Source organism: Apium graveolens, chromosome 3 (assembly GCF_009905375.1).
Source record: "Apium graveolens cultivar Ventura chromosome 3, ASM990537v1, whole genome shotgun sequence".
NCBI lineage: Eukaryota > Viridiplantae > Streptophyta > Magnoliopsida > Apiales > Apiaceae > Apium > Apium graveolens.
In genome coordinates, this window is record NC_133649.1 from 42,733,994 (window position 1) to 42,761,564 (window position 27,571).

Here is a 27,571-nt window from a genome sequence, read left to right on the forward strand (position 1 = left end):
ATTTGTGATAAGCAATCTTCTCACAAATTGGGGGAGATTGTTGTGCAAGACACGCCTGTATCATAACAAGACGAAGTCATATTGACAACCCTAAGATTAGTTGTATTGTAACCTTAATCTGTAATTCATACTTGTAACACTAATGTCTGTAAAATGTAAATGGAGCAGACTGGAGCATTTTTCTCTAAACAGTGTCAAGCCTAAGAATTCTATCTGGAGATCAAGAAGATCATGCCTCAGAAGAATTATGAAGAAGCTTGGAGTTGAATAATTCTGTTTGATGAAAAACATTCTAAGTCAAGATCTCTACAAGTCACAGAATTAGTGTTATAGAGAAGTCATTCGAGAACTCAGAAAGACCTATCGAGAACTCAGGAATTGTCTATCGAGAACTCAGGAAATGCTATTGGAGATATCGATAAGCCACATACCTATTCGAGAACTCAGAGATATCGACAAGTGTACATTCAATAGAGAACTCTGAGTTATCGATAAGCCAAAGTCCATTAGAGAACTCTGAGTTATCGATAAATCAAAATTCACTAGAGAACTCAGAGTTGTCGATAAGTCAAGTCAACAATGAAGTTTCAGAGATATCGACAAGCCAACATGCCTATCGAGATGTCGAGTTCTCTACAGCTTAATTGGAGATCTCGAAGTGAAGAAATTTCTCTAAGTATAGAATTACAGAACAGTTTAATATCCAAGGTTGCAAATCAACAAACAATTCACATAGCTGGATTGACAAGTCTACAAAAAGCAGCTTGAGAGATGTGCAAGATCAATGGCAAAGATTAACTGACAGAGGAGATTAAAGTAATCACGGGATGATAAAGATATGCTAAGCCAGAAATTGAAGATTTGCTTTTCTATAAATAGAAATGACAAGTGACAGTTTAGAAAAGCTAATAGAATGTTTATTATCCATTGTGTAAACCAGCAGTTAACTAAGTTATAAAGTTAACACTAGTCCTCTGGTTAAGTAGAACAATCAAGATAGAAAATCTAGTATTCTCTCTCAAGAAAGAAGCTAAGTTCTAAAACAAGAACTTAGAGATTTTGTAGCAAAACACTGCTTGATTTTTAATATAAAATTAAGTGAGTTTTGAAGATCTTAGTTCTACATATTTGCATTGTTATTTATGTTTAACATCTACTCCACAAAATCATTGATAACAATCAACTGCTAAACTCAAAGCAAAACCAAAAAGTAAACATTTAAGCTAAAACACATTCACCTCCCCCCTCTGTGTTGTATTCATATCTAACAATCCTCTCACAAGATCTTTCTTTACAAGCTTATTTATGTTGTTGAAATTTAAATGAGAGAGTCTTTTATGCCAATTCCAGCTTTCTTCAATTGATGCTCTACTCAACAGACAAATTGCAGAACCATCAGAACTTGTTGAAAGTCTGGCTTCATATATATTACCATGCCTGTAGCCTTTCAGAACCACTTTGCCTGTAGAATTGCTTACAACTTCACAGTGTTCTTCAAAGAAATCCACATGATAACCTTTGTCACAGATTTGACTCACACTTAGCAGATTGTGTTTAAATCTTGAGACAAGAGCTACTGTTTCAATGATGACATTCCCAAGATTGATATTTCCATATCCCAGAGTTTTTCCCATGTTGCCATCTCCATAAGAAACTCCTGGGCCAGCTTTCTCCACAAAGTCTGATAGTAGGGCTTTATTTCTAGTCATATGTCCTGAACATCCACTGTCCAGCACTAGGATATCTTTCCTGTTTCCCTGCAATCACAAAGACCACTAATGGTTAGTTTTAAGGACCCAGACTTGCTTGGATCCTTTGGCCTTTTTAAGTTTGTTAGCATTTGCAGCGAATTCAGTTTCAGAGTTTATGCTAACATTCTGTTTATCAGAACTTATATCAGACTTTGCATCAGACTTTACACTAGAAGGAAATAAAGTAACTTTTTTCAAAGAAGGTTTTATTTGATAATAATCATAGTACAAACTATGATATTTCTTACAAGTATAAATGGAATGCCATAAACTACCACAATGAAAACAAGGATTTTGTGGCTTAAACCTAACAGACTGACTCTTAACTCCTGATCTAGGAGGTAAAGAGTTTATACTTTTATTTTTCCTGCAAAAAGAAGCAAGATGGTTAGAGTTTCCATAGTTATAACATTTCTTTCTAGGAGCATTAGGAACAGGCATATAATTATTACTTTTGTTCACACCTTCCTTTCCTTTCTATTTTTCCTAGCTTCCTTTGCCTTGTTGATATTTCTAATCTCTTTCAGCTTATGCTTAAGCTTCTTCTTTGTCATTAAGCCTATGTTGACTTCAGCTGGTTTATCCTGTTTTAATTTGTCAGAAGTTGACTTATCCTTAACTTCTGTCACAGTCTCTTTCATCTTTTCAAAATCAGACTTTACAGTTTTAGCTACAAACTTAACAGGATTTACCTTTGGCTTAGCAGTCTGTTTAACAACAATTGGCTCAGTTTATTCAGTTCCTTTTTCACTTTTATCATCTCCATAAGCTAAGCCCTCTTTCCAGTTTCCACTACTTAACAAATTTTGAGTTGTTCTTCCAGAGTTAGTCCAAGTTCTGATAATCTCTCTTTCCTTTTCTAACTCAGTTTTTAGAGATTTATTCAATTTTAGTAATTCATCTCTAACATAAAAAGCATCATCTCTTTCTTTCTGAGTTTGATGGAACATAACTAACTCTTTTTCTAAATAATAATTCCTTTTCTTAAAAGTAAGATATTCAGAAGTTAATCTTTCACATGTTAAAGTTATCTCTATAACTAATAAACATGGTTTTAAGATATAATCTCAACTCAGTAATATCATCAGTATGAAAGGCATAAGTTGTTTGAGGTACCTTCAATTCAGCAGTTTCAAGACTGCCATCAGAATTTGCCATCAGGGCATAGTTCACCTCATATTCAGAATCTGAAGTGTCTGTCCAGCTTTTCTTCTTTGTGACCAGTGCCTTGCGTTTGTCACTTTTTCCTTTCTTGCAGTCAGGAGATATGTGGCATCTTTCACCACAGTTGTAGCATTTGACATTTGAGTTGTCTCCTCTGTCAAACTTTCCTCCCTTGCCTTCAGACTTTCTGAACCCTTTCTTATCAGAACTTCCACTTTTCCTGGAAAACTTCTTGCCTTTTCTGAATTTCCTGTAGGCTATCTTGTTAGGGCACACACACTGTAGAAGGAGGTTGAATACAGTGTTTAGCACAATCAAATCGAATTAAAGAACACAAGTAACAAAAAACAGACTTTATTCAATATAATAAACTCTGTTACAATATAGAACTGTCCTTGGGGACCCTTGAGCACCACCATTATCATATACTCCGTTTCTCCAGAACTCCAGTACTTGAGTACCAGAGACTGCTTCAGGTTCGGTCAGAGCGTACCCAATATCAGAACTAGCAAGAAAGTCCTGAATGAAGTGAAGTTCGGATGGGGCTTCTAACTTGCTAAGAATAGCGGAGAAGTTATTAGGAACAAACTTAGCTCCATCAAAAATTATGTCCTTGGGTGCCATGAGAAATAAGTGTGAAAAAAGGTTGCCTGTAAGGTGTTTGATAAAATGTCTGTATGATAAAGCGTCAGTGAATATGAGAGAGAATAAGAGTAAAGAGAGAAAGATAGAGTATAAAAGTGAATAAAAGATTTTACAATCTTTTCTCTCTTTTACTGATACATGGTAAAAAATAGTCGTTGAGACACATGTCAAACATGCAGCGGTAAAAGATAATTAATGGGCACGGGAATTCAATAATCATTATTTATCACATGCAGTTTTCAAGGAGAAAAACCATTCCACTTACCTAGTTATCCCATTAATCAAGGACGTTCAGTTTTAAAAAAAAACGTTCGCACTAAATAAACTATTATTACCGCTTTACCAATATTCTGTAAAAATATGACAAGTGAGGTAATCACCAAAAATAAACCGAGTAAATAAATACTGTCACGTCAGCATCAGTACTTGATTATTATCAGGACTTAACAGGTCATCAGAATATGATTAGCATCAGAATTTATAAGGTCATCAGAATATGAAATGACTCAGAGATAAAATATTGCAATAAAGTAAAATTTCATTAATATATCAAATTAATACATTTCATGAAACTTAAATTACATGCATAAAATTACAAGATTTCCCTAGTCTAAAATTCCTAACATCAACAGCTTTAGTCCTAAGCGAAGAAGCCTAACGACTAACTCCTTCTGCTGCTGACGAAGAGCACTGCAAGACGGATAATCCGTTCTTGCTGACGGAGATAACGGAGATGAAGATTTCTTTGGACAGCCAATAAGTCATTTTTAATGATCTCTGGAAATTGAATCCAGAGATTATGAGGAATGTTGTTGATAGGATATGCAGTCGGAATTTCATTTTGAAAAATATGCACAGTGTCGGTGCCATAGTTGTAAAACCAACCATACTCAGCCATTTTTGTTGATATAAATATAAATATGTACGAGTACCACTAACCCAAATTATGTTGACTGTTTATAACTTACCCAAACATATTCTGATTTTAAATATGACTGTTTCAGATTGAACCACAAATAAGTCAAGTAAAGAATCAGGATTTAATATCAGAACTTAGACTTATATCAGAACTTAACAGTCATCAGAACATGACTCCTTAACTCGAAAAGTGAATGTCTATTTCTGTAATTCTTCACACAATTACTAATATGGTTTTATCAGAATTTAATCAGCAGAACTTCTATCAGAACTTGTCCTCAGAATTTATGCATCTGACACTTAAACTGTTCATCTAAAATAACATTTATCACCACAGTAATTTTCATCATTCACATGGAGTGTATGTGTGTGCAATAAGCTAAATATCAGATAAAGATTAAAGTCTGATTCACTTCAGTACATCTTAGAAATAAGGCATAACTGAGAACTTTGCTCAAAATCTGTAATTATTCTGAAGTCTACTATAGAATGAGTTCATGCATGAGTCCACCTCAACTGTTTTGTGCTCGTTTTATGCAAGAGCCAGGCTGCAGATCAGAATTTAGAGGAAAATGTTGAAGCCTCTATAGCCTCAGGTTCTGATCAACATTCAAAAGTGATGTTGTTGGTGGAGTGAGTTGAACTGGTGGAGCTTTCAAGTACAAAACCTCAGGCACAATCAGGTTATGAATATCAATTTCAGCACTTGTACCTGGTTCTTCAGTATGTACTGGATCAACTATAAGTGACATAGAAGGTGTAGGTATTTTAGCTTGAGCAGTTTCATGTTGTGCAGAAGGAAGTAATTCAATAACAACTGGTTCTGTTGAGATCAGAGATTCCTGATCCTCTTCCTTAGCTGCTTCCACTACATCTTCTGAATCTGACTCAACTATGTCCCTATGAGCTCTCTGTTTCTTTAATTTCCTCAAAGGTGGAGACACTATAGGATTTTTATCATCGGAATTTAATTTTCTAAACCTTTTGAGAGGCCTAGAACTCCCAGTTACAGTATCTTTCTGAGAAGAAACCTTCTCAGCTTCTACAATAACATGTTCTGATATTGGAACCTGTTCCTCGGTTGTTTTCTCAAATCAACAGAATTTAATCAAAACATTCATCACAAAATAAAGTTAAAAGTCGATGAAGTAAAGATTAATAAATTGCAATTCAACATGCACAGTCACATAATTTGAGAAACAAAGAACAAATCTTGCAATTTAAAGAAAATTTCATTAATATATCAGATGATTACATTTGATGAAATTTATCAATTACATGCAAAAATTACAAGATAGTCCTATTCTACTATTCCTAACATCAACAGCCTTAGTCCTAGTCTAAGAATCCTGACAAAGCTGACAGTGAAGAGAAATGGATGAATAACAATTAATTCTTCTTCCTACTTTCAACAAAGAGAACAACAAGACTAATGATTTTCTCCTGCTGTCTAAGAATACGAAGATGAGCTTCTCTTTGGAAAGACAACAGATCATTTTCAATGTTCTCTAGAAGTTGAATCCAGATGATAAATGGAATTTTGTTGATAGGATATGAAGTCGGAATTCCATTTCGAAAAATGGTCACAGTTTCTGTGCCATAAGAGTAAAACCAACTGAAATGTGCCATTGTTTGAGAGAAATGAACAGATGTGGTTTTACTGATGAATGATCAGTCATTTAAATAGGCAATGGAATACTAAGGGACGTGAGGACTGGTTAAACATTACAAATAAGAATAATGACCCCTCGACTCCCTAGACTCATGTATAATAATAACAGTCAGTAAAAGATCTAAAGCCAGAGTTAATGGGCACAAGATATAATAATAATTACTGTGCACATGCAGTTTTTTCAAGACATACACGTTAACCACTAACCCACAATGATTATGACTGTTTTATCTCACATTAACCAATATTCTGTAAAAATATTATCGTTCAAGTAATGACTGTTTTATCTCACATTAACCAATATTCTGTAAAAATATTATCGTTCAAGTAATGACCAAAAATAAACCAAGTAAATAAATACTATCACGTCAGCATCAAAACTTGATTATTATCAGGATTTAAAAGTCATCAGAATATGGCTCCTTAACTCGAAAATTGAATGTGTATTCCTGTAATTCTTCACATAAATACTGATATGGTTTCATCAGAACTTAATCATCAGAACTTCCATCAGAACTTGTCCTCAGAATTTATGCAATCTGACACATAAACTGTTCATCTAAAATAACATTGATCACCACAGTAATTTTTATTATTCATATGGAGTGTATGTGTGTGCATTAAGCTAAATATCAGACAAAGAGTAAAGTCTTATTCACTTCAGTACATCTTAGAAATAAGGCATAACTAAGAACTTTACTTAAAATCTGTCATTATTCTGAAATCTACTTTAGAATGAGTTCATGCATGAGTCCACCTCAACTATTTTGTGCTCATTTTATGCATCTTTTGAAATTCTATTTTACAGTGGCTTCTCAGTGTAAGTGAGTCACGACTACTTATCCGAATTTATGTTGTTATCAGAGTATTTCTCCAGTAATCATAGAAAGTGAAAAGTCACCAAGAAAATTTTATTTTGCTTTTCTAATGCATATTACTTAATACCAGCAATGCACTTGGGTCTTCCCTTCCACATTTTTACTCTAGATCTCAAAGGAGTACCTGATTTTTATTTCTTTTCTTTTTCTTTTGATAAGTGAGGCTTATCAGCACTTAGTACATTCACCAGATTTACTAACATCAGAACTTAACAAATAAGAAGCACTATTCTAGTTTTTGACTTAGGAATAAGATACACAAAATAAACTTAACTAAGCTCAATATCAGAATTTGCTTGTGTCAAAAGATTTCCACATAAATAATTACTTCAAACATGAGATCTTTAGTATATTAAAGATTACTAGGTTAGCATCTAGCACAGTTATCCTCATTGGATTGAATAGTCACAGAAATATTCATATCACTATCAGAGTTTAGAAATTCACATCAGACAACAATCAGCACTTAAGTAATTTTCAATTTAAGCACAAAATACACAAAGATAGTAATATCTGTAAATACCGATCATAAAGTCTGATGTATCAGAACATAAACTAAGCAGATTTAGAGAAAGAACCTGAAACCATTCCAAGTTCATTTACCAATCTTGTAAAAGTAGCTTCACACAGTGGTTTTGTGAAGATATCTGCTAGTTGTTGATCTGTGGGAACAAAATGCAATTCCACTGTACCTTCATCAACATGTTCCCTTATGAAATGGTACCTAATGCTGATGTGCTTTGTCATTGAGTGCTGAACTGGATTACCTGTCATAGCAATAGCATTTTGATTATCACAGTAAATAGGGATTTTAGAAAATTCTAACCCATAATCCAGTTCTGATTTTTCATCCAAAGAATCTGTGCATAACAGATTCCTGCAGCAATGTATTATGCTTCTGCAGTTGATGTGGAAATTGACTTCTGTTTCTTGCTAAACCAAGAAACCAATCTGCCTCCAAGAAATTGGCAGCTTTCACTTGTGCTTTTCCTGTCAATTTTGCATCCTGCAAAATCTGTATCTGAGTAACCTATTAGCTTAAAGTCTGATTCTCTAGGATACCACAATCCCAGATCAGTTGTACCCTTAAGGTACTTGAAAATTCTTTTCACAACTGTTAAGTGAGGTTCTCTTGTATCTGCTTGAAATCTTGCACAAAGACAGGTAGCATACATGATATCAGGTTTACTTGCAGTTAGATAGAGTAGAGAGCCAATCATACCTCTGTAATCATTAATATCTACTGATTTACCAGTATCCTTATCCAACTTAATTGCAGTGGCCATAGGAGTGGATGCACTTGAACAATCCTGCATTCCAAATTTCTTCAACAAATTTCTGGTGTACTTAGATTGACAAATAAAAAATCCTTCTTCATTTTGCTTGACTTGAAGGCCCAGAAAATAGTTAAGTTCTCCCATCATACTCATTCGATATATTGACTGCATCAGTTTGGCAAACTTCTTACAAAGTCTGTCATTTGTAGAACCAAAATTGATATCATAAACATATATTTGCACCAAAAGTAAGTCCTTTCCATGATTGAGGTAGAACGGTGTTTTGTCAATAGTTCCTCTGTTAAATCCACTTTACAGAAGAAACTGAGTTAATGTTTCATACCATGCTCTTCGAGCTTGCTTAAGGCCATAAAGTGCTTTATCAAGCCTCTAGACATTATTGGGAAATTTGGGATCTACAAAGCCTGGAGGTTGTTCAACATATACTTCCTCTCCCAATTCTCCATTAAGAAAAGCACTTTTCACATCATTTGAAAGACTTTAAACTTCTTGTGAGCAGCATAAGCCAAAAATATTCTTATGGCTTCCAATTTAGTAACTGGTGCAAATGTTTTATCATAATCAATTCCCTCCTATTGAGAGTATTCTTTTGCAACCAGCCTTACTTTGTTCCTTGTAATTATGCCATCACTGTCAGTTTTGTTTCTGAACACCCATTTTGTACCAACAACTGATCTGTTCCTTGGTCCTGGCACTAGGGTTCAAACTTTATTTCTTTCAAATTCATTTAACTCTTCTTGCATTGCTTGCACCCAATCAGCATCTTGAAGAGCTTCTTCCACTTTCTTTGGTTCATTCTGAGAAAGAAAAGAATGATAAAGACATTCATTTGATGTAGCTATTCTAGTTCTGACACCTGCATCAGGATTTCCAATAATTAAGTCAGGTGTATGTGCTTTAGTCCACTTCCTTGCAGATGGAAGGTTTTCTCTAGAACTGGATGCTCCCCCATGATCCATGTTGTCTCCATCAACATTTTCTGATGCTCCCCCTGAAATTATGCTCTCTGAGTTGGATCCTTCATTATTTGAGTGTCCAGAAATATCTGAACATGAGTTTCCAGAATTATCAGAACTTGGCCCATCAGAACTTGAAGAGCCTGTTGTAGGTTCTGATGCTTCTTGAGATGTGGTTGGATCTTCAGTATGCTCCCCCTGCACAGGTGCATTTTCCTTAGGCATAGTCACCACAGTTTCAATAACATCAAAATTTAATCCATCAGAGTTTTCGTAATCAGGATATACAGAATCAGAATTTAAAACTTCATTCTCGAATCTCAGCTGATCATGATCATTGAAATCTTCAAGTCCAGTAATCTTCTTATCATCAAAAGAGACATTGATAGATTCCATGACAACCCTTGTTCTTAAATTGTAGACTCTGAAGGCTTTTGTAGAAAGTAGATATCCAACAAAAATTCCTTCATCAGCTTTTAGATCAAATTTGGATAGCTGTTCTGGATGAGTCTTAAGAACAAAACACTTGCATCCAAATACATGATAATACTTCATATTTAGCTTCTTTTTCTTCACCATCTCATATGGTGTTTTTCCATGCTTGTTAATGAGTGTTGTCTTCTGAGTAAAACAAGCAGTCTGCACAGCTTCAGCCCAAAAGTAGGTTGGCAACTTTGCTTCATCAAGCATAGTTCGTACAGCTTCAATAAGAGTTCTATTCTTCTTTTCAAAAACTCCATTTTGTTGTGGAGTTCTAGGAGCAGAAAATTCATGTTTTATTCTATGGTCTTTGCAAAACTCTTCCATGATCAAATTCTTGAACTCAGTGTCATTATCACTTCTTATGATCTTCACAGAATCTTTGACCAGTTTATCCAGTTGCTTGACATGATCAATCAAGATAGATGCAATTTCACTTTTTGTGTGCAAGAAATACACCCATGTGTATCTGGTGAACTCATCCACTATGACCATAGCATATTTCTTCTTTGCAATAGACATGACATTAACTAGACCAAATAGATCAACATGTAGTAGGTGATAAGGCTTAAGAATTGATGATTTAGTCTTGCTCTTGAATGAAGATTTTCTTTGTTTTGCCTTCTGACATGAATCACAAAGGCCATCAGGAGCAAATACTGATTTTGGCAATCCTCTCACAAGATCTTTCTTGACTAGTTCATTTATATAGTTGAAATTTAAATGAGAGAGTTTCTTGTGCCAATCCCAGCTTTCTTCAATTGATGCTCTACTCAACAGACAGATTACAGAATCATCAGTACTTGTTGAAAGCTTGGCTTCATAAATGTTACCATGTCTGTATCCTTTCAGAACAACTTTTCCTGATAACCTCTGTCACAGATTTGACTCACACTCAGCAGATTGTTTTTAAATCCTGAGACCAGAGCTACTTTTAAAATGATGACATTCCCAAGATTGATATTGTCATATCCCAGAGTTTTTCCAATGTTGCCATCTCCATAAGAAACACCTGGGCCAGCTTTCTCCACAAAGTCTGATAGTAGGGCTTTATTTCCAGTCATATGTCCTGAACATTCACTGTCCAGAAGTAGGATGTTCTTCCTGTTGCCTGCAATCACAAAGACCACTAATGATTAGTTTTAAGGACCCAGACTTGCTTGGATCCTTTGGCCTTTTTAAGTTTGTTAACATTTGCAGCGGATTTAGCATCAGAGTTTATGTTAACAGTTTTCTTATCAGAATTTGCAATATCAGACTTTGCATCAGAATTTATACTGGAAGGAATAATGCTAACTTTCTTTACAGAAGGTTTTATTTGATAATAATCATAGTACAAACTATGATATTCCTTACAAGTATAAATGGAATGCCATAAACTACCACAATGAAAACAAGGATTTTTTGGCTTATATCTAACAAACTGACTCTTAACTCCTTATTTTGAAGGTAAGGAGTTTATATTCTTATTCTTCCTGCAAAAAGAAGCCAGATGGTTAGAATTTCCACAGTTATGACATGTTTTTCTAGGAGCATTAGGAACAAGCTTATAATTTTTACTTTTGTTCACACCTTCCTTTCCATTCCTATTTTTCCTAGGTGACTTTACCTTATTTACATTCTTAACATCTTTCAGCTTATGCTTAAGTTGCTTCTTTGTCATTAAGCCTATGTTAACTTCAGTTGGCTTATCCTGTTTAGGTTTGTCATAAGTTACTTTCTCCTTAACTTCTGATTTATCAATATCAGACTTTGCAGTTACAAACTTAACAGGATTTACCTTTGGTTTTTGTTTAACAACTATAGGCTCAGTTTCTACAGTTCCCTTACTGTTCTTACCATCTCCATAACCTAAGCCCTCTTTCCAGTTTCCACTACTAAGAATTTCCTGAGTTGCTTTACCAGAGCTAGTCCAAGTCCTGATAATCTCTCTTTCCTTTTCTAACTCAGTTTTTAGAGATTCATTCATTTTTAACACTTCATCCCTAACATAAAAGGCATCATCTCTATCTTTCTGAGTTTGATGGAACATGACTAACTCTTTTTCTAAATAATCATTCCTCTTTTTATAAGAAAGATTTTCAGAAGTTAATCTTTCACATGTTAAAGTTTGATCTTTATAACTAATGAACATGGTTTTAAGATATCTTCTTAACTCAGTAATATCATCAGTATGAAAGGCATAAGTAGTTTGAGGTACCTTTAAGTCAGCAGTATCAGAACTGCTATCAGCATTTGCCATCAAGGCATAGTTTTCCTCATTCTCAGATTCTGAAGCATCTGACCAGTTTTTCTTCTTTGTGACAAGAGCCTTGCCTTTGTCACTTTTCCCTTTTCTGCAATCTGGAGATATATGGCCTTTCTCACCACAGTTGTAGCATTTAACATTTGAGTAATCTCCTCTGTCAGACTTTCCGCCTTTGCCTTCAGATTTTCTGAAACCTTTCTTTTCAGAACTTGCACCTTTCCTGGAAAACTTCTTTCCTCTTCTGAATTTCCTGTATGCAATCTTTGTGATTCCTTTCACCATAAGAGCACACAACTTCATCATCTCCTCATCATAGTCCATCTCAGGTATACTTTCAGTTTCTGAGTCATCATCACTATCAGAACTTGATGACTCAGTATCAGACTTTGTGATGAGAGCTTTTTCTTTGCCTTTTCTTGAGGCAGCTACTTTGGGACTTTCCTCCTCAGCCACAAAGCCAACTGTTCTTGACTTTCTTCCATTCCTCTTGCTTCTTTGTTCCATCTCAAGTTCATGAGTCTTGGGCATCCCATAAATTTCATCAAGAGTTGTTTCATCAAGATTATAGTTGTCTCTTATTATTGTGGCCTTCAAATTTCATCTTTCAGGAAGAGCTAACAAGAACTTAAGATTTGAATCTTCAATATCATACTCTTTGTCAACTAGTGACAAATCATTCAAGAGTTTGACAAATCTGTCATATAAATCAGTTAATGACTCATCAGGCTTTGAGTCAAAGTGATCATACTCTTGAGTGAGTATTGTCTTCCTGTTCTTCTTGATTGAATCAGTTCCCTGACACCTTGTTTCCAAAGCATCCCATATCTCTTTTGCAGTCTTGCAGTTAATTACCCTGTTTGACATGACATTATCAATGGCACTATGCAGCAAGTGTCTTACCTTTGCATCCTTTGCAATCGATGAGATATCTTCAGCAGTGTAATCACTTTTCTCCTTTGGTACAGACTTTGCTAGCTGTCCTGCAACTTCCACAGAGAGTTTGGTTGGCATATGCGGTCCTTCATAAATCCTGTCGAGATATTCTGGATCTGTAGCTTCCAAAAACATAGCCATCTTCACTTTCCATATGGAATACTCAGAAGGTTTCAACATGGGAACTCTTATAGTCTCATATCGACTATGAGTTACAGTTTTTGGGGGTTCTTCAGTTTTGGTGGGCTTGGTTGGAGTTTCTTCTTCAGACATGATTGATTTTGGATCTTAAACTGTTTGTGTGTTAACAGAAGGCTCTGATACCACTTGTTAGGTCACACACACTGTAAAAGGGGGTTGAATACAGTGTTTAGCACAATCAAATCGAATATAAGAACTTAAGTAACAGAATACAGATTTTATTCAACACAATAAACTCTGTTACAATATGGAACTGTACTCTCTCAGTGATGAACAAATTATCACGAGAGCTGCTAGAGTTACAAAGAATAATAACTTCGATAATCGTAACACTTATAGTGTAAACTCTATGCATGTGTTTATATACTACACAGTTACAATATAATCTTCTAATTGATATGGAATATAATTCTGCTTCCTAAAATATATCAACTAGTTATCTTTTCTTCCAAGTATTCTATTCTTCATAGAATTCCTTCTTCATGCACAATTCTTTCTGTTTTAGTCTCGATCTTCTTTCCTTTCAATCAGCCGCCTGCCTTATCTGAAAGTCATCTTAAGTCTTGATATTATCTCCTGATAAATATCTTCTGAACCTTAAGTTAAGTTCTGATATCTTAAGTTCTGTCTTCAGTATAAGTGCTGATTTCCAGTTAAGTACTGATATGTCCTGTTATGTAAGATCTGAAAACTAAACACAAATCATATTACACATGACATTATCAAATATATCTAACATTACAATTTTGCCGTTTTATGTTGAAAAATTATAAAAATGTCATCCTCGTATAGTTTATGTTAAAAATAAGTATAACATTGTATCTCCTAAGAATCGAACAACCCACTCAAACATTTAATGTCACTACCATTGCGCTACATCACTTCTTGAGTTAACTTCAAAATTTTTATTAAATAAGCTACATCCTCTCTTTTTATCAAGTTCGTTTTTATTACTTTAATTTTTTAGTATATAAATGTTGGTATATATTATATGCGTGCCTCCTTTTTATTTAGTTTTTGTAGTTTTATTATAAAATTTTAAAAATGACACCACCTCATATTTGTTTCTCTCACCTCATATTCATTTCCAATTTGTTTCATTCACTACACATTTATAAATTTTCTTAGTCAACCCCGATTTGTTTATATATATATATATATGAGTTATATATTTTTTTATATATTTTATTAAATAAAGTTTTATAAAAATAGTATTTAAAAAATTATAATAATTTTAAAATAATCTATAATTTTATTAAACTGTTTTTTTACATTATATGTAATATATATTTTTAATTTGTCATTTATTTAGATTATAAATCACTTTTAATATTATTTAATATTAAAATTATGAGATATTATCAATATTTTTTATGTATTACGAATTAGTGTATTATTTTTTATTTAAAAATATATACTAAAAATACAAAATTATTATTTTTAATTAATCTCCGCATCCCCGTGGGAATCCCCATTCTGGCCGAGACCGGTAACGAAAAGAATTCTCATTTCGGATTCAAGGTGTGTTCGGGGATCAGCAGCAGGGATAGTAATCCCCGACCCCGAAGTGATCCAATGCATATCCCTACGAACAATTTCAAATATTTTTGTTATGATGATATAATTTTGATTTTTTTATTAATTAGAATCACATAACTTTCAATAAATATCAAATCTCAAAATTATCAGGGTAATTTAAAAACGAATTGTATGATAAAAAATAAGTTTTCACCACTAAAGTTATCTAATACTGTTTTAATAGTATGTATGAAAAAAAGACAATCCAGTGAAAAGTTAAAATGATCATTTATCGTATTAAAAAATTATTTATGTATAAATGCAAACTTGTTCGAGATAATATTTCAATATATATGGAGCCACGTGCCCCGCACGGGCTTTTACGTTATTTAATATTTTATAATTGAACATAATAAAAAACTTATATCAACATAATCTACTTTAATATATAACTTTTAGTTTTTTGAAATAATATAAGAGTAATATTTAATTTTTGATCAAAAATTAAACAATTTGACTTTTATAAAAAGAAATGTGACAATTAAAATGGGATGAAGAAAGTATATCAGTAAGTATAATATATCAGTGTGAGTTAGATCATCTATTCCCCTCCGTATTTTCTAATATGTCTCATTTATTAATCATTTTTTATATTCACATGATCGAATAACTGATTGGGAACATAGTTATCAATCAATCGATTAACAAAAAAAAAGAGGAGATATATTAGGAGATATCGAAGGGTAGAGCTGCACATGGATCCGGTTAATCGGGTGAAAGACGATTTTATAACTCGACCCAATTAAATCGATTTGAAATTTTTTAAACCAACTCATAAAATACCAGTTCGTAACCTGTCGTACAATGGTATAACTTACAACAGTAGTACTAATAATTAAATTTAATTAATATTATAATTTTTAATAATGTATCATATCGTAAATTATATGTGCACCCAAAACAAATAAACATACTATCGGTAAACGAAAATGAATATGCAGCCATAAATTGACCAAATAAAATTTTATCATATTAATAAGAATCTTTATAGGATATAGGAATTGAGTAAAAAAAAGATGATACACGGCCCATTTAAGATGATCATATGGCCCATTTATGTTGAATCAGGCTTTTCGGATTAAAAAAATTGACGGTTTACTAAACCCATATGCAGCCCAATCGGAGGGAACAGAGTACTACCTTCACTTTACAAAAATCACATGTTTTAGCTAAAAAATCATTTTTTTAAAGTTATTTATCATTAATTTATATTCAAAGAAGCGGAGTATAAGATTTTTTTAATCATTACAGTACCTTACATTTCAGAATGTATGTTCCTATCTAATTTGACTTTGAGTAATGCTACAATACATAACCCATACTCCTAATAAATTAAAATATATTTTTATAAATATTACATAATAAATTAAGCCTTCTATATATGCACAAAAGAGATTCATTTCATTTTATATCAAAAACTCTGGAATCGTTTCCTAACGGAATTGAGCAACTTTAACATTTCACTTTTTAACTTTTTTCAAGTAACTCTTTTAAGAGCATCTTAATGGAGGGTCACTTGATACCTGAGGACTGTTAAAGTGGACTTTGACAAATTTAAAATGAGTTTTACCATTGGATAAATGAAGAAAAAAGTGGGAAGTCTCAACAAAATAGGTCGAACTCATCTCTGCAAATTGTCACTTTATATCAATATTTAATTCAAAATCTCTTACTTTTTCATTTTTTATGGTATATCAAATGGGGTCACATGATCCTGTATAAAAGTTTGTGCGTTGGATAATTTTATTCAATTGAGGCCTAAATCCAGTTTTTACTTATTTGACAAGTTAGTGGGACCCGAGAAAGGGGCTCTCCCACTGAAAATGCTCTAAGAGCATTTTGAATAGTCTCTTGGCTCCATGCTTTTATCCTAAAAAAAATATTATTAAATAAGTTCTTAATATTAGATGCAAATTTATATTCTCAGTTCAACAACCGTTCTCAAATTCATTTCCATCAACTTTCGAATCTGTTTTTTCGAATATAAATACTCAAAAAGGCAGTGTACCCTTAACTGAACACTGTTGTTGCTATAAACATAGGTTTCTGTTATATGGTTTTCTACTTTTTTATTAAGTATCAATAAAAAAAAATAAAGTGAGGAGACGAGGGGGAATTTTAAATATGAGGAGAAAATATTGGATTCTAAAAATTTGAAGAGAACTTACTAGATTGTTGAAGTTAATTTTCAGTGTATTTTCTTTAAATCTTGACTTAAGAATTGATTTAGCACGTTCTTGGAGTTGATATTGTAACATATTTAACAATCACCCGACATTATCTTTAAATATAATTTAAATTTATTAAATTCTTACTATTTAAATTACTATATAATATTGTTCATCTTCATCAATCTCATTCCCTATGCCTCTTAAATTATTTTTTGTTATTAAATATACTTGCAAGATTTAAACATACAAATATGATATTTGTACATAATTGATAAAGTTTGATATATGTCAATAAAAAATTTAGTGAGAAGAATAGAGAGAGTACACGTATGGAGAGAATTTTGAGACTCCTAATATTTGAGAAAGACTTAAGAGATTAAGAGATTGTTGGAGTGAAATTTTCGGACATTTTTCTCAAAATTTAATTTAAGAGCATTATTACAAATAGGTAGTTTAAAATGTTATAAGGAGAGATAATTTTGGAAATATTCTTTATATATGTTATTAATTGTTATTATAATATTAAATTTTTAGAGGGAAAGAGATAAAGTGAGATAAAAGAAGATTAAACCTGCGATAAAAAGAAATAAAAATAATAAATGAAAATGAAAATTTTAATCATAAAAATACCCTATATTAATGAATATTTAATAAATAAATAATCTCGGCAAATATATATTGTTTTCGATCCCTATATAATAGAAATAATATATTTTTGATCTCGATGATTGAATAATCATGATTAATAAATAAAATTTTTTGTTCCTTGAAATGTTTATTTATCGAGTTTTAATTGCAGTCCTTTGGAGAGAAATTTATGTTAAATTGTATATTTTTAAATTTTGTAGGCTAGTTTCTGTAGAGATACTCTAAAATATTAATTTAACAAAACCGCAAGCATGAAAAAGTATAGCCGTCCGTGTCATCAAACTATTGAACCCTGGGTCCAGTACACTGAATGCCTCTTTAATAGACAAACCAGCCCCGATTGAATTAAGTTACCTACTTGATGACGGCCCTGTCTTCCACATGTTTGTTTACTGACACTCATGTAATGCTTTTTTAACAACACTAAACTCCTCGTATCACTTTCCCATCTCTTTTACTACTTTCCTTAAACAAATTTCAACAACTTCAAACACTGAGGGTGTCATTTCAGATTTTAAAGGATGGCTAATAATTTATAAATTTTAAAAGATTTTCGTTGATTTTAATTTTTCGTAAATTTTGATAGAGTTGATCCAAAATCTTGTAGATTCTTGTGGATTTTGTGAAGTTTTTTAGAAATCCATCAAAATCTCATGTATTTTGAAGAGATTTCAAGATAAAAAAAATGTACTAGCAAATCCATCAAAATCCACAATTTTTTTAAATAAAAGAAAATTCATGAACTTTTGAATACCATCAGATTTTGATGGACTTTTTAAAATCTCAACTGAATACCACCAAATTTTGATTGATTTTTTAAAATCCAAATTGAATACATTAAAATTTTAAATGATTTTTTCCAATACTTGTTGAATACCTTCAGATTTTAAAGAATTATTTAAAATCTAAATTGAATACCTATGATTTTTAAAATCCATAAAAATTCTTCAAAATTTCAATTGAATAGACTGCTATTCTCGTTCACACACACACTCATGTCCAAGTGTTTTAGCTTTACTTCATCCAGGGACTGGTGTTACAGACACAATTTTACTTATGCTGGCCTCAAATCATCCACCACTGACCTTAAAGACGGCACTGTTATCCACTGCTGGATCCCCAAAACCCGTAAACCTGATAAACCTACTTTAGTTCTGATCCATGGTATTGGTGCCAATGCTATGTGGCAGTGGAACAGTTTTATAATCCCCTTGGTCTCCAAATTTAATGTGTATGTTCCTGACTTGGTGTTTTTCGGGGAGTCGTATAGTTCTAGGCCTGATAGAACAGAAGCATTTCAGGCTCAGTGTGTGATGAGAGCATTGGAAAGTCATGGAGTTAAAAGAATGAGTGTTGTGGGGCTTAGTTATGGCGGGTTTGTGGGGTATAGTTTGACGGCTCAGTTTCCTGAGGCTGTGGAGAGAGCTGTGGTTGGTTGTGCTGGTGTTTGTTTGGAGGATAAAGATATGGATGAAGGGATGTTTAGAGTTAAGAGTGTGGAGGAGGCTATGGATATTTTGTTGGCTCAGACACCGGACAAGTTGAGGGAGCTTGTCAAGCTTTCGTTTTATAAGCCGTTGCAGCCTATGCCTTCCTGCTTTTTGTCCGATTTTATTGATGTATGTGTGTATTATTATTTATCGTTTTCTTGACCATTGATTTTGAATTTGGTTTTTATTATGTCAGATGGATGCTATTGATTTGGCATAACTTTGGTCGCTAAATTGCTAAATTTAAGAGTTCAATTCTAGCCTAGATCTTGTGGATTAACAAAATTAAATCAAACCAAATGTAAGTAAAGTAGGATTAGCATTTGGGGGAGGGTTGAATTTAATCAGAGGTTAGTACCTTACCTTGTCTCTGCTGTTAGGACTTAGGAGTCAGAGATTGTTTGGGTATAGACACTAGACCTTGACAGTGAAGAAACGATAATAAAGCGCAGACATCATTGTGCCTAGTAACAGACAAGATGTCCTAAACTCAACTACTTACCATGGGATAGCTTGCTTTTGTGCTTTAACTCAATGAACCATTTCCATACAATGTATTCGTAGTCATCCACTCCACGTTCCTCTAGATTCTAGACAATGAAGCTGCATTTTAGTTAGTTCTCCGTTTTGATCTATTTTTATTTCTTGTAATTCCTTTTGTAATATACATCATGCATTTGTAATTGTTTGAATAAATAGATTATATGATCTCAGATTTAAGTCAGTCACCTGATATCAATGAAGCATCACCTTAGATTAGATTGCAACCTCGGGTCAGAAAGTATTGATATAAAAGTAAACGTCTTAACTAGTTCTTAAGTTCCAGCTTTACATCATGCCAGATATATGCTACACTTACCTGACCGGTTACAGTTTAGTGTCTGTTGACTTGAAAAAAGCAGGACATTTATATTTTCCCTTGTTCTACTTAATGAAGTTAAGCACAAAGCACTAATACTGGTTTGAAGGGAAATAATAATCAGATGTCACCTGTTTTACAGGTAATGTGTACCGAAAACTTACAAGAAAGACGAGAGCTTATTGAAGCATTACACAAGAACAGGAAACTATCTGATCTTCCGAAGATTACTCAGGTTTCTATGTCTTTCTGTCAGCTACTATTTCTCAGCACCTTTCCTTTTTTTTTTTTTTTGCTAAATAGCACCTTTCCATTTACTGACATTGTACCTTATCAAACCTATTTTGTTCACTGACATGTTATTTACCTTGGATGCAGCCAACTCTGATCATTTGGGGAGAAGAAGATCAAATATTCCCAGTGGAATTAGCGCACAGATTAAAAAGGTGAAGATGATATCTTGATTCTTTATATATTTCAAAAAAAAAATACATCAGTTCAGCTTTCCTTTCTGCTCTTTCGTCACACTAGCATAGTAGAAAACAATAGATCTAACAATGTTTGGAGTATATGTAAAGTCTGCTTACATCTTTGATCTTACATAGATTTGAAGTTTAAACTTTAAAGTGACAATGTTGTCGCATGACACAATTTTTATGCTTTGACAATCATACATTCTGCAGGCATTTAGGTGAAAACGCAAAACTAGTACTCTTAAAGAAAACAGGGCATGCAATTAACATGGAGAAGCCGAAAGAATTTTACAAACACCTCAAATCATTTCTTATTGATCCTCTCCCAGCAGGGCAGGGCAGCAATCACAAGGTAGATTGATGAATTAAGGCTCAAGAATCTGGAGAATCATACAAATGGTTTTTTTGGCTAAATAAATCATGCATTTGTTGTATTTTATGCATGTTATGTTGAAGTGTCCGTAAAGAGGCTCTTGCAACAGTAGTATAATCAATCATCAATGTTGAAAGACCGAGTATAGTTCTTTTATTACAGAGTTATTTTTGTTCTGCAAACCTTTGGTGCAGTTTTTTATTGTCTTATAGAACACACTAATCCATGGAGATAAAATTTGTATAAATTACCTGGGGCAAAATTAGGAATTTGTATAAATTACCTAGGGCAAAACTAGGAAACCAAGGTCTCAAACTTTAGCTTTAGTAATAGATAAAAGGAACCTTAGCTTCAGTAATATTAGATAAAAGGAGAAGAAAAATGTGACTGCCTTGTCTTGCACACAAGGTGCATATCGCAGATCATGGTGCAGATCATGGTCTCTTGCATCAGCAAGATGAAGAAATCAGCAAAAAAGTTGACATAAAGCTAAATGGTTAAAATTATACATCAAATTATAAAAAGGAACTGTAGTTCCATCTCTTTTCCATTTACATTTCCATTCAAGAGTCCTTATGTGTTTACACGCCCCCTTAAGACCCCCAAAAATGGACAAATGCCTTCCAGTAAATTTTAAAAACTCTTATTACAAATTGTTTTAGGAAATTTAGGAAACCAAAGTAACAACAAAATTGGAACACAACCAAAATAAACTAAGACCAAAATCTTAAATCTCTCTCGAATTAAATAAATAGGTGCCACAAATAAGTCTAATAAGATTCCGTCGAACAGTATATGTTAAGCACAAAATGAATTTAACCAAACTACTATTTGAAACTAACAAAGAACATCACCAAAACTCAAGGGGATGTTCAGTTTAGGCAGCAATAGATGGCTTGGAGGCTGCAGATAGTCTGGACCTTTTCTTTGCGAGACTCTCACTACGCTTTTCACGCTGTTCCTTCAACCTACTTGCAAGAAGCTTTTGGTAGTCGGCTGCCTCAGACTTGGCCTTAGCAATCCTTTGCTTCTTTTTAGCAATTCTGGCTCGCTTCCTCTGAAGAGTCAATGGAGTCACTAGCCTCTGAATTTTTGGAGCTTTACTGATTTTCTTTCCTGTAAAGATAATTAATCAAATATAAGTAAAAAATGAAGAGTACATCTTACAAGACATTGTTAAAACCTCGTTCCTTTTGTTTCCGTTATTTGCCAATTACACCCAAGCATCCACCAATACTTGAACCTTTGACCTCTTTGTTACCAAGAGATGACGGCTAGACTACAATGCTAGGGATATATGGAACATTTTAGCATAGGTAAGAACTAATCTGCATTTTATTCTTGATTCGCTGAGTGACATGCAATGATAAATGATAGATAAGACAGGAAACAAAAAACTTACCAGCTTTGGTTGTGAATGTCCGGCGATATGTGTTCACATACTTCCTGACATCATCTTCCTTTGTAAGGTTGAAGAGTTTCCTGATCTTGGAAGCCCTCTTTGGACCTCTCATCCTCGGCTTCTCAACATCGGTCAGGCCAGGGAGATCATTCTCACCCTTCTTCACAATAACCAAGTTAAGAACAGAGAGGTCAGGGCTAACAATGCATCCTCTCACAGACTTCCTTCGACGCTCACCGTTACGCCTGCCATATCCTCTAAAGCAAGGGGTGCCTGAACATACAAGAAAAATCAGTAAAATGTATATTTTAGTTCTAGTTGTAAGCATCACATCCATTTTACAGCAACCAACCTCTAACTAGCAAAAGGCGAACACGGCCAGGAGTCAACACTCCCTGCTTCATTGGAAACCCTTGTTTGTCACATCCTCCCATGATCTTGAAGACATAACCCTTGAACTCCTGCAGTTAGTAATATAACATAAGTATGTTCATTACGACCCTCACCAGAAGCAGAAAACTGAAACAATTCAAATGCAAAAAGGATAGCATACACACCTCACCAAGAGCATCTCCACTGACCTCCTGAGAAATCCTCTTGTCATAAAAAGCACGGCTGCATAATAACATTAAGAATTAGATAACATTTCATTCCTTGGCAGAATTTAACAAGTACAAGATCATGCAATAGCTCAAGAACCAATTTTTACACAATTTCAAAATGCGAACACTTAAAGCCTACGTGTATACCTACTAAACAGTACTGACCTTTGTAATACAAAATACTACTAAAAGACCCATATTTCTTATGAAACGTGTGACATGACTTTAAATTCATGATGGCATAACACAAACTTATGACTAAAAGTTTATCAACATTTGACCAATTCCAGAGGAGTAATTTCAAAATTTTAAATTTTAAGGGGGATAAACAGATAAACACAATTACATACCACTATAATTGGGCGTATAATATAAGAGAGGAGCATATAATTTAACATACCGACCCATGTTCTAAAACAAAAGAAAAAACTATACACTAAATACCATTTAAAACTCCCTAAAAGCTCAACCGGTTACTGTTATATTAATAAGATAAATGAAATGATACAATCAAAATCGGTAAATGATCGCCTATGTACTCAACATAATTTCTCAATTTCTACCCGAATAAGATGTCAAGAAATGTGCAAGATAAAATAGTATATTACTCTAATCACATATACATACACACAAGAGCAGTTCATTTTCACAATACATTATCTAAATTTCAAATTGCATATATTCATAACAAATTCATATATACACACACAAACATATATAAAAGGGAGGGAAGGTGTAGAAAACATACAGCTTGAGATCGTCATCGATTTCGAGCTTCTTCTGACAGCCGGTGGTGGGATTAGCGATGTTAAACTGCAATCATTACAACCAATATTAAATCACATCAATACATTTCAATACATATATTTGTATACAATATACACAGAGAATGAGATTATTAACCTTCATTTTTCTTCTTCAATTGTTGCTGCCTCTCTCCCTCTCTCCCTCTCTGGTGGCTGCTTATAGTGAATTATTATTAGGGTTTTGGGGAGGTTGCTATATTTCATAAAGCTTCGTGTATTGGGCTTTTTAATAGCAGCCCACTTCTCTTCTTTCTGTTTAGCCTAGAGGCCCATCGTTTTTTTTTGGTCATCGACTCATATTACGTTAATTACGACTCTCTGTTAGTTTTTATTTTTTATTTTTTTAAATAAAATAGAATGAATATTTTTCTTTTGCATTAATATGAAAACACCTTTCTTAGTTTAAATTTAAATTAAATATATTTATTTGAAATTATTTTATATATTGAAAATGTTCAATTGCGAAAAAAGAGATTGTTTTGATATTTTTTTATATTTACTTCATTTAAAACTCAAATAAAATAGATAGATAATGTGATTATCGATAACTTTATTTGATAATTAGCCTGCCATTATATTCATATTCTTGAAAATTACATGAGTGTCATCGTTATACCTTGTACATTAAAATTCCACTAAAATATTAAAAACAGTTTCTCTATTTTTTTGACAGAAAATTTAATTTTTCTATTCAATTCTTTAGGCTTTATGTATAGAATCTTAGTAACCTGTTATTAAAGAAAATAAACAAACTATCAATTTTTTCTTTTCTCTCCAGAATTAAACTCCTGATACAATGACACAGTAATAGTAATATTTTCGTTTTGTTTTTCCCTTTTTTTACGTGCCGCTTTTCAATTATTTTTTGGCTCAAAATCAAATACATATACAGGTGAGTGTAATCAAACCGAGCTGAGTCGAAAAAGTGAGACTCAATTAAAAAGTTTTGGTTTGAGCTCAGAGCTTGAGTTCGACCGAGCATTTAATATCAAGCTCAAAATTTGGTTCGTAAAAAGTTTGAGAACTTTGAGTTCCGCTCAAAAACTCGAATTAATTTTACCAAATATTGACAAAAACTTGAAATATGATTGATTCAACTCTAATTCCATTTGATTAATTATATAAAATATAAATAAAATATTGAATATTTACATAAAATATAAATTTATGATAAAAAAGTTAAAAATTATAGACACGTTTGAAGCTCAGGCTCAGCTCGGTAAAGAATTCGAAAAGCTCGAGCACGGTTCAATTATCACGGAGTCAAATTTAAATATTTTACGAGCCGAGTTTGAGTAATTCAAGAAAAATTTACTCATTTACACCCCTAATAGTGAGTTTTGGGACAAGTCATTTTTTCCAATAATTTAATAGAAATGTTACTCACGGACTCATGGTAAATTTTAGTGTGCCTAATTTTCTATTAAAGTATATTTTTGCCAAATGCATACATTTTTGCCAAAATAATAGGAGTATATTCTTTTGTTTCAATTTCTCATGGTACTTGCAAACCTTTTTCCCCGGAAAATTTGCAAACTTCTCGGAGCTCCGTTATTTTTATCAATTGATATTATGTTGGTTATATAAAGGTAGATTTGGTGCGTGCTTATTCAGGGGCTTAGGCGTAACCACATTTACGGAAAAGAACAAAAAAACGAGCTCAACCGCTTTCAAATTCATTCTTTGAAATCAATTCATGTCGTTTTAAGGGGCTCATAATGCTGTCAATTTGAAACAAATATGTCTAACAAAAATGAGCTAGTCTCATTCATAACTTAAGCAGAAGCAAGAAGTGGTAAGAAGCAAGAAGTAGTGAAGTACCGTCCAATCTAAATCAAATTGGAAATAAACAGCATAGAGGATCACCGGAGAGCTATATAATAAGAACAAGCAGCATATACTTTCTATCACCAAATAACACAATAGCAGCAACATACTACATTCAGTTTCCAGAAGATCAGAAAATTTTCAACATCCAACAAACATATTCTATTGTACCACCATATATATCCCACTTAAACGACCAACAAATACCCTACTTATACCACCAACAATCTGGCTTCAATTTATCCCATACATATATTTCCTACAGACTAAAAACAGCTATTCATCATTACACTCCAGCACCATCCACAAACAAGCTACACATACAGCAGCCTAAGCACGTTCACCACGAATCCTCCTGGCCAATTGAATATCCTTTGGCATAATGGTGACACGTTTTGCGTGGATGGCACACAAGTTTGTGTCCTCAAAAAGACCCACCAAGTAGGCCTCTGCAGCCTCTTGCAATGCTAAAACAGCATGACTCTGAAACCTCAAATCAGTCTGCCCCCAACAACAATTACACAAAATTAAGCACATCAACTTAAGCAATCATACCATTTAAAACATAATTAAAAATCTTTAGCAACAAGGAATCAGATAGTAACCTTAAAGTCCTGTGCAATTTCACGAACCAGCCTCTGGAACGGGAGTTTCCTGATCAACAGCTCAGTACTCTTCTGATATTTGCGAATTTCACTACACATATACATCACAATTAACACTCAGCATCAACAATTACAAACATACATAATAATTCACACATTACAATTATAACAAATTAAGAAAATACAAACCGGAGAGCAACAGTTCCGGGACGATATCGATGTGGCTTCTTAACTCCACCGGTAGTGGGAGCAGACTTGCGAGCAGCCTTGGTAGCAAGCTGCTTCCTCGGTGCCTTTCCTCCCGTAGACTTGCGAGCAGTTTGTTTTGTTCGAGCCATCTGATACCAAAACATAAGCACAATGTTAATAACCTCCTAATACACTAACCTAATCTCTTCACTTTCCCCCAATTCACATTCAAATAACTAAATCTAATTATTTTATACCATATTTGAGTCAATTACAAAACCCTAAATTCACAAAACCAACAAATTAGCCACAATATTAAACGCAAACAACGAATTGAAACTCAAAGAATGCAAATTGATTAATAAAACGAAACAATTGATAAAAAATAAAACTCAAACCCTAGGGGGAAGCGGAAATGGAAGCATCACACGACTTACGTATTAACACCGGGGGGCGAGAGAGAGAGAGAGAGAGAGAGAGAGAGAGAGAGTACCTCTCTAAATTCTTCTGGGGATCTCTGTTGCGAATATTTTTGGATTTGCAGATAAAGTTTGGATGTAATTTCTGTGATTACTGTGCTTGTATTTATACTTGTACGGACTTACCGACTTGAATGATTTGACGGCCAAGATTTGCAATCCGCGTGTTTTTTTAATTTGTATCTAACGGCTTTTGTTGTGTCTTGTTATGAATTTTTAGTGAAATGGGCGGTCAGGATATAATCTCCGAGTTTCACTGGGATTGAAAGGATTACGTGGATGTGTTCGATTGGTTAAAAGGTTCAGCCGTTTTTCGCTTACTTGGGGCATGGTTGTAAAAATAAAAATTAGCTATCGGTAGAGGCACCGGCTATTAGGGATTAATTGATAATTTGGGAATTAATTAGGAGGATTAATCGGAATAAAAATTGGATGAATATTTAATTTTTAATTTGATATAATTTTATAAATAATGGTATTAGAGCACATATAAAATATTATTATCATTGAGTACCTATTTATAGGGTTTTATATCAAAGTGTCCACCGAACTCGTTAAGATATAGTATCAAGTATCTACTCAATCTACACGGCGACTCATTTAAACCACTAAAATACTAATATATGTCACCCTGTAAGATTTTTTAATTTTTTTTAACGAAAAACGTTAACTTCAAAATTTTGTAATCAAACAACGTATATTTTTGTTGAGCTGTCAGACACGTGGAATTGAGATAAATAAGTAAAACTAGAATCAAAACTAAACATTTAACACGTCATCAGGGATATTAAAAAAATAAAAAAATGGAATTTATAACAGAAAAAAAAAGCCAAGATACGTGAAATATATACACACCTAAACCCAATCAAAATCCACTTCGTTCTCAAAAGGGGTAAAACCCTGCATAATTGAAGTATGCGATTGA

The 27,571-nt window shown here is 33.3% G+C and overlaps 3 protein-coding genes across 4 annotated transcripts; 1 reads left to right on the plus strand and 2 right to left on the minus strand.

The window, feature by feature from the left end:
• Positions 1 to 18,502: 18,502 nt before the first annotated feature.
• LOC141712199 (uncharacterized) lies at positions 18,503 to 20,918 on the plus strand. The gene is made up of 4 exons (XM_074515040.1): positions 18,503 to 19,160; positions 20,033 to 20,125; positions 20,269 to 20,336; positions 20,574 to 20,918. The coding sequence occupies exons 1-4, from the start codon at positions 18,537 to 18,539 to the stop codon at positions 20,722 to 20,724; spliced, it is 936 nt and encodes a 311-aa protein (XP_074371141.1). The 5' UTR covers positions 18,503 to 18,536; the 3' UTR covers positions 20,725 to 20,918.
• A 543-nt stretch (positions 20,919 to 21,461) lies between these two features.
• LOC141712200 (small ribosomal subunit protein eS6) lies at positions 21,462 to 23,773 on the minus strand. Its single transcript, XM_074515041.1, has 6 exons — positions 23,644 to 23,773; positions 23,489 to 23,553; positions 22,696 to 22,753; positions 22,491 to 22,599; positions 22,139 to 22,411; positions 21,462 to 21,852 (listed from the first exon to the last, which is right to left on the minus strand). The coding sequence occupies exons 1-6, from the start codon at positions 23,647 to 23,649 to the stop codon at positions 21,614 to 21,616; spliced, it is 750 nt and encodes a 249-aa protein (XP_074371142.1). The 5' UTR covers positions 23,650 to 23,773; the 3' UTR covers positions 21,462 to 21,613.
• Positions 23,774 to 25,424: 1,651 nt separating this feature from the next.
• LOC141712201 (histone H3.3) lies at positions 25,425 to 26,805 on the minus strand. 2 transcript variants are annotated; one of them, XM_074515042.1, is made up of 4 exons: positions 26,661 to 26,805; positions 26,168 to 26,316; positions 25,979 to 26,069; positions 25,425 to 25,874 (listed from the first exon to the last, which is right to left on the minus strand). In XM_074515042.1, the coding sequence occupies exons 2-4, from the start codon at positions 26,314 to 26,316 to the stop codon at positions 25,704 to 25,706; spliced, it is 411 nt and encodes a 136-aa protein (XP_074371143.1). In that variant the 5' UTR covers positions 26,661 to 26,805; the 3' UTR covers positions 25,425 to 25,703. The 2 variants fall into 2 exon arrangements, with proteins under 2 accessions (XP_074371143.1, XP_074371144.1); XM_074515043.1 differs by having other exon boundaries at positions 26,605 to 26,737.
• Between the last annotated feature and the right edge of the window lie 766 nt (positions 26,806 to 27,571).